We start from the raw sequence: 13,999 nt of genomic DNA on the forward strand, positions 1-13,999 counted from the left end.
GTGTCTAGAATTTCACCATTTACTGACAGAATGAAAAAAAGTCTCTACTCTTATTTAAGGAGCTTGTTATCCAATATTGACCGTTAAGACCCCATGCCACTCAAGACTGGATTGTCTTGGAAGACAAGAAGCTTTAGGATGCTCAGTAAATGTGAATGAATAGCTATAGCATGCATATTGCATGGTTCAAATGAAATAATAAAGATGAAATAATAATAATAATAATAATAATAACAATAATAATAAAGGACGAGCATGGAGTTTCAGTAAATACTGTATATGTGAGTAGCCTCCAGAGCTATCATTAAATGAAAACTGAATGCAATGGTTTCAGATGTGTGAAACCAAATCAAATGTTTTTCTTTAGTCTCATTTCTGAGTCTTTTGCAAGACTGAAATTGAATGGTAACAACATGCATAAGAGTGTCTCGGTTTTGCAAGATTAATGTGACACGAGTACATCTGTTTTCATTTGGGCCTTGTTTTCATTGAAATCCCTGTGCAGTTCTAGAAAGAGCATTGTGGGGCCCTTTTAAACATTAGGGCATTCTCCAGTTGGTACGATCTGCACACGCCTGGGCCACTTGTTCAGTTCTGGGGCGCTTGACATTGTGAGCCAAGACAAGTCCAATGAATTAGCGAATATACTCAGATACTATGAATTGTTTCTCTGTACTCGTTTCAACGTGTGGGACTCATTTTGTGCATAGAACGTTTTAAGAACATGAAAAACAAATGAGCTATCGATGAAAGTATTAGAAAGTGTGTGTGTGTGTGTGTGTGTGTGTGTGTGTGTGTGTGTGTGTGTGCGTGCGTGCGTGCGTTGTACTGTGTATTCCTATCCTCTATTTTTTTCTTGGGCTGCATGAAAGTCCATTTGAGATGGTCTGCTTTGCTCATTGAAACTAACCCAAAAGCCTTCTAGTGCAGGCTGCAGCGTTAGAGGTCCAGAACCATCTCTGTACCATTCAAGGCACATACTGTAGAGAGGTACAGTAGCTCTGGTCCAGAATACACCCTGGACCAGAGCTAAAATATATGTAGAGCCAAATCTGGTGCCCATCTGCACTTATCACTTGTAACATCATAAATATATTTTGTCATCTGTGTGTGTTTTTATTTTATGTTGGTTGCATAAAGCAACACAGAAGAAGAATCTTGATTTTTATAAAAGATTATAGAAAAAATATGATAAGGTAAAAGATAATCAACTGTAGGTTGAGATTAATAAGAGTGTACTCTCAGCAGCAAAGGCTTGGGCAGGATTCTATAATCAACCCACATGTATGGGTGGAGTAGAGAATAAAAGCCTACTTTTGGTGGGGAGAGGACCTGAACCCCTTGACCTCTCTGAGCAGGGGTATGCTACCTACGTACCAGTTGAGTCTACCGACCTACCGTTCAATTTAAAGGTAACCCAAACATGTCATGTGAACTGCCGCTGACATTCATTTCAAGTCAGAGCTTTCTCTCTTCACGTCTGCACCCATTAAACCTACACTCTCTTTCTCAGCACTTAAGAATCCCCATGCGGTTTCAATACTTTGTCTAATGAAGCTCAATTAAAAATAAAAAAACAAGTGAAAAATATTTACTCCAGTCCAATGAAGTGGCTGCTAAAGTCGATTGCTCCTCTTAATAAAAACCATATGCCTGTTCTTATAAAATCCTGTTTTTGTGGTGCAGCTTTTTAAGGCGTTAGAGTGTGTGCCAGAATGTGTATTATCTCCTGACACAGAGAACAGGAGGGTTGTGAGGGGTGATATATCAAAAGCAGCAGATCGTGAATGTACTTGATTTATGTTACAGGGAGCATTGTGCCAAATCAACTCATAACTACAGCTGTAGGTTTAGGTTTAGTGTGACTGCTGGGCTGTGGCTGCAGTTTGTTTGTTACTCTGATTAAGGAAAATGCTTAGGCTGAAGCCCCTAAAAGGGATCCTAACATGGCATTATTGAAAAACCACAACCTTACGTTGTAAGGGGAGGAGGAAACCTTGTGATGGGCTAGACCTAGACTTAGTTAAGTGCCTTGTTGTTCCTCTCTTTGCTTGACTGAAATAAATGCTGAAATCTCCTTTGGAATAGTCATAGAAATAGTTTAATACCCCAAGCTCTTTATTTCATCCTCGTTGGTGACCTGAGAAGCAGCACACTAACTTTGTCAGGGGGACTTGTTAGAAAAACAGAAGGGAATAAATAGCCTTGACCAATATTATGTCAACATGAGTCCATCCTCCAAAGACTGTCCCTTTCCCACGATGAGGGGAATGGCCCTTCAGTCGACCCATGCTATAGTGTTGCTGAACTTCCCAAAATGTCCATGGGAGTTTTGGGGGAAAAAGACCACTTTCTCTGCCGCTCCCTGAGAGCCTGCTCTGGTCCTCATCACTGGGCGTTCCCCTGGGTCTGCGTTTTGATTGGATCCAGATGGTGTGTGGAAGGGGACATGGCGGAAGAGTGTGGAGTTTTCTCTCCTGCTCTGATTGATAATAGCTAGGATGGTAGCTGGAGTCGCATTCCTCCCCCCAATCCATTTCTGTCTCGCTCGCTCGCTATTTCTCGCTCTCTCAGATTCAGTGGTGGAAAAAAGTACCCAATTGTCACACTTGAGAGTAAGAGTAAAGATACCTTCATAGAAAATTACTATAGAAAAAGTGAAAGTCACCCAGTAAAATACTACTTGAGTAAAAGTCTAAATATTTTTGATTTTAAATATGCTTAAGTATCAATTATTTTTTTTACGGATAGCCAGGGCACCCTCCAACACTCAGACATCATTTATAAACGTAGCATTTGTGTTTAGTGAGTCCGCCAGATCAGAGGCAGTAGGGATGACCAGGGATCTTGATAAGTGTGTGAATTGGACCATTTTCCTGTCCTGCAAAGCATTCAAAATGTAAGTAGTTTTGGGTGTCAGGGAAAATGTATGGAGAAAAGTACATACTTTTCTTTAGGAAGGTAGTGAAGTAAAAGTAAAAGTTGTCAAAAATATAAATAGTATAGTACAGATACCTCAAAAAAGGACTTAAGTAGGATCTTAAAGTATTTTTACTTTACACCACCGTTCAGATTCCTCTGTTCTAAGTTGCCATATGGGGAGAATAGTGAGCACGACGGGGAGGGTTTGGGTAAACGGCTCAATGCTGGCCCGCTGCCTTTCCTCTGCTTAGTGTTTAATGAACTCTTTTACAAGGGGTGATACTGCTTTAAACTACAGGAAGGTTTCAGATAAATGTTCATATTCTTTACATTGTGAAGTGTTTGATATCTTTGTAACTCAGATGGCGTGCTAAAAGCAGTGCCAAACAAAAACCTGACAAGTATCAGTTTAACATAGACAGTATGATTTTATGTGCTGTTTAATGAGAATAGAAAAAGGATAGGTATTTGATTATCCCCTTTCCTGCTCATAACCTGATCCTTAATAACTAACCCTCTCCTCAAATGTTGGTCCTCATGCTTTCAATTTGTAGCCTATTATCACTGCCATTGCTCCCATGGATAGGCATTATAAATATCCTCCACAACCTTTTTACTCCCTTTCTCTCCTCAGGACCATGCAGTCACTGCAGACCTGTACCGTCCTGCTGGTTCTGAGCGTTCTGATTGGCCAGTCCTGGTCTCTGAACCCCAGGGACCCCAACGTGTGTAGCGTATGGGAGAGGTAAGTCAGTGTAGCTCATCTCATTTCATTGTACCAGAATAGAAGAGAGCACATTTTAATGTGTGAGAAAGAAATAGAAGTAGCAGCAGGTTTAATTGTAGCTAACTTATTGTTTGTTGTTGCACTTATCATTGAAGATGTAACACTTGGCTCAAAATATGAACTTCACGTTGTCTCAACTCTAGACCACGATGGGTTCGTTCTGTCAGTGTATTATCATGTCTGAGTCCATTTTGTCCTTTCATACAGCTTCCCAACCTCAGTGAAGGAGTCGTATGCCCACCCTTATGACCAGGTGACAGAGGAACCTTGCTCTGAGCCACGCACCTCCTACAGATGCACCCATCACAGGTAACACAGCCTGCCGACTCACTTCCTGTTTACTTCCTGGTTGTGTCCATAAGGTCAGAGGGTAACAGGAAGTATTCTCTATTTGACTTTGTGTTGGCCAGGATCACCTATAAGACAGCATACAGACAGGCGGTGAAGATGGACTACCGCCGGAGGTACCAGTGTTGCCCTGGCTACTACGAGAGCAGAGACAAATGTGTCCGTAAGTTTAACGTCATGGCTTTTCTTTATTAGCATATCAAAACAAACGTAGAAGATTCACTTGGATTCATCAGTAGCATTTCAATGAATTACATTTCTACATATTTTGCCATCGATTTCTAGAATTCATCCAATTTTGTGCTTGGTTGCTGAGTTGGTTACATTCTGGAGAGTTGACATGCATGCGTTACATAATATATATAATATCTCCACCAACCTTCTAGTCTACTTAAGAGTGTGTTTGTGTGTGTTTTTCATCACTAGCCCGCTGTACTAAGGAGTGTGTCCATGGGAGATGTGTTGCTCCAGACCGCTGCCAGTGTGAGGGAGGCTGGCGTGGCGACGACTGTTCCAGTGGTGCGTTACATCAACATACACACACACACACACACACACACACACAAACACACACACTCTGCAGGAAATGACAAGTGCCCATTATTCAAAAACTGATCCTCACACACAACACTCAATCACACATAGGGCTTTCCAATGGAAACAGCAAGGGACAAAATAAACAATTATGCGTCATTGAAGTAAGCCACAGTCCAGAAAACAGTTTATCAGACCAGGAGGACACTATGTCTATCCCCTTCCTGGCACTTGACATTTTATGCTACATCAAGAATGTAACATCCCCAAAGCTCCCCAAACTATACTGCATGCTTAGACCCAGGGCCCGGGATGGAAATCCATATTTTCCGTATTTTGCAAGTATACACTTTTGGAATCATATGCTAAAAAATGTATAGTTTGCATATGAATTCAAATAGCTCCATCTCAGCACAGGATAATTGTTTGACATTTTATTTATCCCAGAAACTCCTAGTTAATCAATGCCAGTGTTCTTCTGAACTCAACCAGGTCACTAGTACAGTGCTGAATGGAGGGCTTAACATAAGCTGGTGGTGTATGATGCCTTCAGAGGGGATGATGGGAAGGGGAAATGGAAAATGTTACCCCTTTCCCACTTTGTCTCTCTCTCCTTCTCTCTCTGGGCAAACGAGTGCTGGCCTCGGGCCCCATACTGCTGAGTCCTATAATAAAGCCCACTGGCAGAATGAGAGCTGACACTTTCTGGAATAGATACCTGTGTTTTGAGCTAGCTGTGGGAAATGAGAGAGATAGGCTGAGGTTTAGCACTGAGAGCTGAGAAAAAGACAGAGGAAGAGGGAGAGAGAGAGAAGGACCAAGAGAGAGGGGAAGAAGGGGGGCCAGAGGCAGCGAGAGAGAGAAGTGGACAGAGAGAATGAGAGAGGAAGAAAGAGAGAAATAAATACATGTTTGTTAATAAGAGACTGTTGGGGAAGAGAGATTGTGATGGAATAATTCATATTGGGTGAGGTTGGGGGGGGTTGGGTACAGAAAAGAAGACTGGTTGAGTTTTGATACTTAAGAATAGAGTGATATACTCTAGAAGGGTGTGTGAGAAAGAAGGGTATGGGGGAGAGAAGGATGTGGTTCAGTTAGATATGTGGGAGATAATGCTGTGGTTGGATGCAGACGAGATCTCCACCACCACTCGGACAATACACTTGGGGAAAGAGAGGAATTTTCCCACCATATCTTAATGCATTCCATTTACAGTACAATGGAGACTTGCCGTTTTTAAAGAGCGCATCAATTGAAAAAATGTCACTTTTGAACCCTGATCAGATGTAAACAAACATATGGACAATTTATGTGAGAACAGGTCTGGGTTCTGTTATAAATTGGGTAAGTGCAGAGGCTTGGGCACAGCCAGCTGGTCCTAGCACAGCTCTTCAAAGCCTAGGTGTCCAATCCATCACGTTCACCTGCCCACACTCATGGCTAGCCTTGTCAGGCCTGGACGATGATAGCAGATAGTAGAAGGCCTAGTACCCTGCAGGTCCTTTACTAAATCTCCATTGGCGTCCTGGAGAACGCCTGTGTAAACATTATTGCTGCTCCAGCTGAGCTTCCCATAACTCAATGTGACACACGCTCCAACTGCAGTCTCTCAGCATCTCTCGCATGCCCACACAGGGAATGAGTAAACGTTTGATTCATTTAAACAAAGAAAAGAGAAAAAGGTCCTGTTCTGAGTTAGATTAATAAACATTTCTAAGCTATGTGGTAGTTTTTGCTCCAAACCCTAATTTGGCCATACTTTACCCTCCATTTAATATGTCAAAGAAGTTCTGCTTGAAACTGTGACACAGTACATACTGTATGTGACTGAAGGAAAGAGAGGTGGGTGGAAGACCTCATTAGAAACTACATAGAAAAGGAACAGTTGCGGTAGAAAATGCGTGTGCTTCAGCTGTCTAAAAGTATTTTTCTCATCGTGGAAGAACTAGTAGTTTTTACTGCAGTAGTAGTTGTGACTGAAGCAAGCACACTAGAATCCATATAGAACAGTAGGATTTGTTTGTGATCATTCACACTGTATGTCATTCCCCACAAACCTCAATGAGACAAGTATAAATCCATCATTGAATGGTTGTCATCATGATAGTTAGTGAGATCATCACTTGTGTGCAAAGCATCAGTTACATCACCTGTATTGGGATATCTTTTTTTCCTTTGAATAGGGTTTGTGCCCCAGTCAGTCTGCGTTATTGATGAGACATTGGAGGAGTCAGTGTGTGTCCATGTGGGATCCTGGTTCTCATGGAATCCGGAATGATCCCCCTGACGCTCCTTAACTCTGTTTGAAATCCAAACCCTGTGCGAATCACCGGTTGGCGGTAACCGCCGGAGCCATCCCGAAAGGCCGCTGTAAAATTCCCAATTTTAACCTCATCCATTTTGTTGGCTCCATGCAAATCGCCCTGTCAATCGTGAATCACAAGTCAGTAACATTAGATTCTGGAGCTATTAGGGCTAGAGTTGGACGTAGACTATGTCTCTTTTTGTTGGAAATTCATGACTATACATGTATAGATGTATTGTCCCTGGGGGAGTGATCTTTACCATTGTCTTCTACTAAGGTTCCTGTGCTGTTGTTGTTGTTGTTGGGTTGAAACATGATGGTCCCAGTGACATCACGTATAGTATACGGTGTAACACCATACAACTACATCAGGTTAAGTTAATAGAAAGAAAACCCTTTCAGAGATATCAGATGGAAAACGTTGTACACTGGTCCACTAGTCCACTGGTTTATGCACACATTTATATGATTACATATATTTTGTTGTATGGGGTTTATTTTTTTATGTGTCTGTTATCTTCTGTCTGTGTGCGTCTTCCAGCCTGCGATGACAAACACTGGGGTCCAGGTTGTGGTCAGCTGTGTAAGTGTGCGAACGGTGGCCTGTGCAATCCTGTGACCGGTACCTGCCAGTGTCCTCCAGGCTACATTGGGCACCGCTGCGAGGACCCCTGCCCACCAGTCACCTTTGGCAAGGGCTGTCTTCAGAAGTGCCAGTGTGGAACTGGGGGTTCCTGCAATAAAGTGACCGGAGAGTGCCTGTGTCGAGAAAATTTCACTGGTACATTGTGAGTAGTAGAAGTAACACTCTCAAATAGGCCTACAGCTATATGTATCAATATAAAGTAAATATAATGTTAAGGTTGGAAAGACAAAATGGAGAGGCAGTACACTAATTGTTATACCATATCCTATGGCCTTATTCCATCCTACCAATGCAGGAAAAGAGCCCCTCTTGAAACACTAGGTTAGACCATGAGTCATTAGTTACACCCTGTGTTTTAGATGCCTCTGAGGATGAGTAGAGAACCACTAGGAATTAGTGGAAAGTCTTTATATGAGGCAACTGCCAATGTCAGAAAACAGCACAGCACTCTAATAGCCCAAGGGCCAACCACAAAGCATATGTTGATCCATGACCCAGGAAACAAACGGCAAAGTGTCAACAACTAGGTAGATAATGATATAAAGATGAACACTGTGTGGTTCAAAACTTGTAAAGGTTGCATGTTAATTTGTTATTTTTAGTACAAGTTACGTGTTTAGCATCAGAATCATAGCACATCTTGGATAATATCCCTAGCAACGCTCCGACATTGCTATGTTTCACATTGGTTACTTTTGTTGCACACTGGCCCACAGAACTATTTGTGCGTTTGGTGTTTGTCCACGCATAAGCTCAAGCAACACGTTACCGGTCCTTCACTGATCCAGATGAACCCGTATAGGATGTTTTGTCAGCTTTATTTAGCCATCATTGCCTTTGCGTTCTAGCCAAACTAAAGACAGCACAACATTTGCTAGCTAACACAGATATGAAAACATTCCAAGGTCCCGACAACTACCTAATGCGCTGTTCGGGCATCTGAGAGAAAATCTATTTAGGACCTTTCAACAGCTTCTTATCTGGAAATAGTCCATGATTTCTCCGGTCCGGTACATAAGTTGCTTTCTGCAAGCATGGACAACGGAAAGTGTGTAACAAATGTAACCAAGGAAATTACCCAAAATGCTATCTTTGATTCATAATATTTAAGCAATGCGCAACTTTTACAAGTTTTGAACCACACAGTGTTCATACAATTATCTACATAATGATGTTGAAACCTTGCAATTTTGTTTCCTGGGTCATGGAATGCCTTTTCTGAAGCCTTTTTTGGTGGGTGGCCCTTTGACTATAGGCACCCGTAGGCAATGTACCACTAGTAGGCAATGTACCACTAGTAGGCAATGTACCACTATTGATGAATACTACTGTGTACAGTTGAGTATTTGTTGCAAGTGCAATCATTTTATTTGTCCTTAAACAACTTTTTCTGTATGTTTATGCACTGAATAACAAAGAGATTCCACTAAATTGAAAAAGATAGGAACTCGTTAACTTGTACCCTACATTTCAATCTGAGTCGAGCTGCCACTCAGGTGTCTTTCCTCCATGTTCCTCAGCTGTGAGAAGGCATGCCCAAAGATTCGATGCCCGCTGCGATGCCCGTGCCAGAACGGGGGCATTTGCCAAGGGAAAGGAATCTGTGCGTGCCCCCCTGGGTGGACGGTACGTTTCCTGAATCTTACACTGACTCAAACACAGCATCAGGGGGTCAACATGGGAAATCTTTGTATTTTGAGGTTATCAATCAGATCCCTGTTTTATTGTCGTCGTACCATGTACGCTTTCTCGCTCTCTCTCTCTCCACTTTTTTTCTCTCTCTATTTCTCTCTATCTTTCTCTCTCTCCCTTAGGGTGAGGTGTGTACAGAGCGCTGTGCAGAGGGCAGGTTTGGTCCTAACTGTGCCCAAGAGTGTGTATGTCACAACCGGGGCCACTGCGACCCTGAGACAGGCCAGTGCGATTGTGCTGAAGGCTTCACTGGAAACAGGTGTGTGTTTATCAAACTACCTGCAGTGGAGACAGATACTGTACATGTGCCATATACTCAACCTGCACCCATGGTTGGGTAGAAGTTGTTTATATCATACAGTTCATGTATCTTTCATACAGGATATTAAATAGGATACATAAAGTTGAAGTCAGACGTTTACATATACCTTAGCCAAATACATTTAAACTCAGTTTTTCACAATTCCTGACATTTATTCCAAGTAACAATTGCCTGTCTTAGGTCAGGTAGGATCACCACTTTATTTAAAAAATGTGAAATGTCAGAATAATAGTAGAGAGAATGATTTATTTCAGCTTTTATTTATTTCATCACATTCCCAGTGGGTCAGAAGTTAACATACACTCATTTAGTATTTGGTAGAATTAAATAGTTTAACTTGGGTCAAAAATGTTGGGTAGCCTTCCACAAGCTTCCCACAATAAGTTGGGTGAATGTTGACCCATTCCTCCTGGCAGAGCTGGTGTAACTGAGTCAGGTTTGTAGGCCTCCTTGCTGGCACATGCTTTTTCAGTTCTGCCCACAAATTTTCTATAGGATTGAGGTCAGGGCTTTGTGATGGCCACTCCAATACCTTGACTTTGTTGTCCTTAAGCCATTTTGCCACAACTTTGGAAGTATCCTTGAGGTCATTGTCCATTTGGAAGACCCATTTGTGACCAAGCTTTAACTTCCTGACGGATGTCTTGATGTTGCTTTAATATATCCCCATAATTTTCCCATAATGATGCCATCTATTTTGTTAAGTGCACCAGTCCCTCCTGCAGCAAAGCACCCCCACAATATGATGCTGCCACCCCCGTGCTTCACGTTTGGGAAGCACAGCCTCCCTCACACTGCTCTCGGCTTGCAAGCCTCCACTTTTTCCTTCAAACATAATGGTCATTATGGCCAAACAGTTCTATTTTTGTTTCATCAGACCAGAGGACATTTCTCCAAAAAGTACGATCTTTGTCCCCATGTGCAGTTGCAAACCGTAGTCTGGCTTTTTTATGGCGGTTTTGGAACAGTGAAGCCACTGTTCCTTGCTGAGCAGCCTTTCAGGTTTTTTCGATATAGGACTCGTTTTAATGTGGATATAGATACTTTTGTCCTTTCCTGTTGTTCTGTGATTTGCAAGTTTTGTACGAAAATAGAAATGTATTTATTTATTTTGATTTCCCTTTGATATCAAGCAAAGAGGCAGTGAGTTTGAAGGTAGGCCTTGACATACATCCACAGGTACACCTCCAATTGACTCAAATGATGTCAATTAGCCTATCAGAAGCTTCTAAAGCCATGACATCATTTTCTGGAATTTTCCAAGCTGTTTAAAGGCACAGTCAACTTAGTGTATGTGAACTTCTAACCCACTGGAATTGTGTTTCAGTGAATTATAAGTGAAATAGCCAGTCTGTAAACAATTGTTGGAAAAATGACTTGTGTAATGCACAAAGTAGATGTCCTAACTGACTTGCCAAAACTATAGTTTGTTAACAAGAAATTTGTGGAATGGTTGAAAAACTAGTTTTAATGACTCCAACCTAAGTGTATGTAAACCTCCGACTTCAAGAATAGTTATTCCACTTTGGTTGTGGAGCATGTCCTGATTTGTGTGTATGTGTTGTATCTCCACAGGTGCAGCGAGGAGTGTCAGGTGGGTAGTTATGGGCGGGACTGTAAGGGTGTGTGCGACTGTGCCAACGGGGCTCGCTGCTTTAACATCGACGGAGGCTGTCTGTGTGAGCCTGGCTTCAGTGGACCCCAGTGCAGAGAGAGGATGTGTAGGCACGGCACCTACGGCCTTCACTGTGAACACACCTGCCTCTGCCACGACACACACACACTCAGGTATGGATCAACAAAGGGTACACACACATACTGCCACACATTACAATTCACACACACACAGGCCCATAATAGTTTTTAAATTATTCTGTTGTTTATAACTCTTAGATTTGTTTAATTGTGCTCACCCATGTGATAATGTTCTCCTCTGTCCATTGGCTAGCTGTCACCCACTGAAAGGCGAGTGCACGTGCCAGCCTGGCTGGGCGGGGCTTTACTGCAACGAGACCTGCGCCCGTGGTTACTACGGCCATGGTTGCCTGGAGCCCTGCCTGTGTGTCAACGGAGGGGTGTGTGACAGTGTGAGCGGGCGCTGCCACTGTGCCCCTGGGTACACGGTGAGTGATTAGGACAGACAGCACTGAATGGGGCACAGGATGGCACTGACAATAACTAAAATATAATTTATTTGGGTTATTTACTTAAGATAATAAACATGCATGCAAAAATGTATACTCATATTTCATATATTCTGTTTTTCTGCTGTTGTGAACTGTTATAACCTGCTTATGTCTGTTGCGTAGGGTGCTCACTGTGAGAGTCCCTGTAAGAGTGGTACCTATGGGAAGGACTGTTCTCTGGAGTGCTCCTGTTCCAACTCAGTGGACTGCTCTCCCATTGATGGGACCTGCTTCTGCAAAGAGGGTGAGTCACTGATAAGAGACAGTCTGACTGAGAGAGAATAGTCATAATATCTCTACTCCGATGGGACAAGCAGACATGCAGACATTGCTCAGCGCTGTGAGTGTGTCTGTGAACAAGTCAGTTAGGGCGCGATTCCATCGGTGTCGCTGAAGCGTTACAGATTGCGCTATCTGACAGGATAGGAAACAGGATTTCCTATTGAGCCGACATGTGCAGCGTTTACCGTGAATGCAGTCACCGCTAACGCGGGAACATTGCCTTTACATTTCAATCATGCTGTAACGCTGAACTTCAGCGATACAGATTGAATCAAGTCATAGGTCTCAGAAGCATACCTGTATTTTGTTCCAAAATGGCTGCTCCTCTTTACAGAAAGACGTTTAGACAAACATACAGACTGACAGACACAGACATGTATGATTCCTTTACAAAATGTCCCTCTCTGTCTCTCTCCAGGCTGGCGAGGGCGGTACTGCTCCATACCCTGTTCTAAGGACACCTGGGGCCTGGGTTGCAACGCCACGTGCCAGTGTGCCAATGTGGCTTTGTGTAACCCAGCAGACGGATCCTGCACTTGCTCTCCAGGCTGGCAGGGGCCCCTGTGCGACCAACCATGCCCCGTAAGTGCCAGTATAATACTGTAGCTATAACATTTGTTAAAAGGTAACATAATCTTAACGTAACATAGGCCTGATGTGATTTTTAATAGATTAGAAATGTTACTCATACTATAATCACCATCTTTATCTCTCTACTGTAGCTCATTCTGTGCATCCATAAGCCTATATTCTGGACTTCCCCTTATCTTCAGTCCTCCTTTTCCTCAATAAGGCTAATCTGCCAACTATGATGTATTTACAGTGTATCTTGCCAAAGTACAGTTTGCTTGACTCTGACTGTGCTGGCCAAATAGTTCAGGGATTCCCTTGACGATGCTTTCGCTGTTGGCATGTGTTTACTGTACAGATGGGCACGTTCGGGCCAGGCTGCCTGAAGAGGTGTGACTGCCTCAACGCAGACAGCTGCCAGGGTGCCAGCGGGCAGTGCCAGTGTCTGCCAGGGTGGACTGGTAAGCACCGACGCCCCCGTTGAGTTTGTGTTAGCTTGGATGTGGTCCTGGAAATTAGTCAGTCCAATGTGATCTACAGGTTTTAACCTCTCTATGTGTCTCTCTCTCTCTGTGTCTCTCTCTCTCTGTGTCTCTCTGTCTCTGTGTCTCTGTGTCTCTCTGTCTCTCTGTCTCTGTGTCTCTCTGTCTCTCTGTGTCTCTCTGTCTCTCTCTCTGTATTTCTCTGTCTCTGTGTCTCTCTGTCTCTGTGTCTCTCTCTCTTGGTTTCTCTCTCTCTCTCTCTCTCCCTCTGTGTCTCTCTGTCTCTGTGTCTCTCTGTGTCTCTCTCTCTCTGTGTCTCTCTCTCTCTGTGTCTCTCTCTTTCTGTGTGTCTCTCTGTCTTGTGTGTGCTTCTCTCTCCTAGGTGCTCGCTGTGCCCAGACATGCCCAGAGGGTACATGGGGACGTCACTGTAACCAGAGCTGCTTCTGTCAGAACAGCGCCACCTGTCTGCCACACAGCGGTGCCTGCGTTTGTCGCCAAGGTTACTGGGGACCCACCTGTCAGCATAGTGAGTACAGAAAATGCTTGATATTGATGCCTATATAAATAAGTAGAAAATGTCACTATCACCATCAGTCTTATTCGTATGCAAAATTGTATGTCTTGCTAAATTGTTATGCATCATCATCAATCTCTCTTTCAGTGTGCAGTGCGGGTGTGTATGGTGACCAGTGCAGTATAACATGCCCGTCCTGTGCCCACTCCTCCTCCTGCCACCATGTCACAGGCCAGTGTGTGTGTACCCCCGGGTACACTGGAGTCCTTTGTGAACAAGGTCAGCACTAACCCATATCTCACCTATAGTCAAACTAGCATATATATAGAAAACCCGCTGCATCTTGGCATACTTTAATGCTTGACATGTTGAATATTTTATGTGTGTATTATATTTGACCTTGACG

General features: G+C 43.2%; 1 protein-coding gene across 2 annotated transcripts in view; it reads left to right on the forward strand.

The window, feature by feature from the left end:
• LOC139392567 (platelet endothelial aggregation receptor 1-like) overlaps positions 1–13,999 on the forward strand; it is a 31,961-nt gene that overhangs the window by 14,571 nt on the left and 3,391 nt on the right. For both annotated transcript variants that reach the window (XM_071140616.1, XM_071140625.1), the window contains exons 2-15: positions 3,557–3,667; positions 3,917–4,018; positions 4,120–4,220; positions 4,484–4,576; positions 7,438–7,684; positions 9,063–9,168; positions 9,357–9,493; positions 11,132–11,344; positions 11,505–11,679; positions 11,866–11,986; positions 12,443–12,606; positions 12,953–13,055; positions 13,459–13,605; positions 13,741–13,872. In XM_071140616.1, the coding sequence (XP_070996717.1) occupies positions 3,561–3,667; positions 3,917–4,018; positions 4,120–4,220; positions 4,484–4,576; positions 7,438–7,684; positions 9,063–9,168; positions 9,357–9,493; positions 11,132–11,344; positions 11,505–11,679; positions 11,866–11,986; positions 12,443–12,606; positions 12,953–13,055; positions 13,459–13,605; positions 13,741–13,872 (1,948 nt within the window). In that variant the 5' untranslated portion in view covers positions 3,557–3,560. The remainder of the gene's footprint in view (positions 1–3,556; positions 3,668–3,916; positions 4,019–4,119; positions 4,221–4,483; positions 4,577–7,437; positions 7,685–9,062; positions 9,169–9,356; positions 9,494–11,131; positions 11,345–11,504; positions 11,680–11,865; positions 11,987–12,442; positions 12,607–12,952; positions 13,056–13,458; positions 13,606–13,740; positions 13,873–13,999) is intronic.

This window comes from Oncorhynchus clarkii, chromosome 3 (genome assembly GCF_045791955.1).
Source record: "Oncorhynchus clarkii lewisi isolate Uvic-CL-2024 chromosome 3, UVic_Ocla_1.0, whole genome shotgun sequence".
NCBI lineage: Eukaryota > Metazoa > Chordata > Actinopteri > Salmoniformes > Salmonidae > Oncorhynchus > Oncorhynchus clarkii.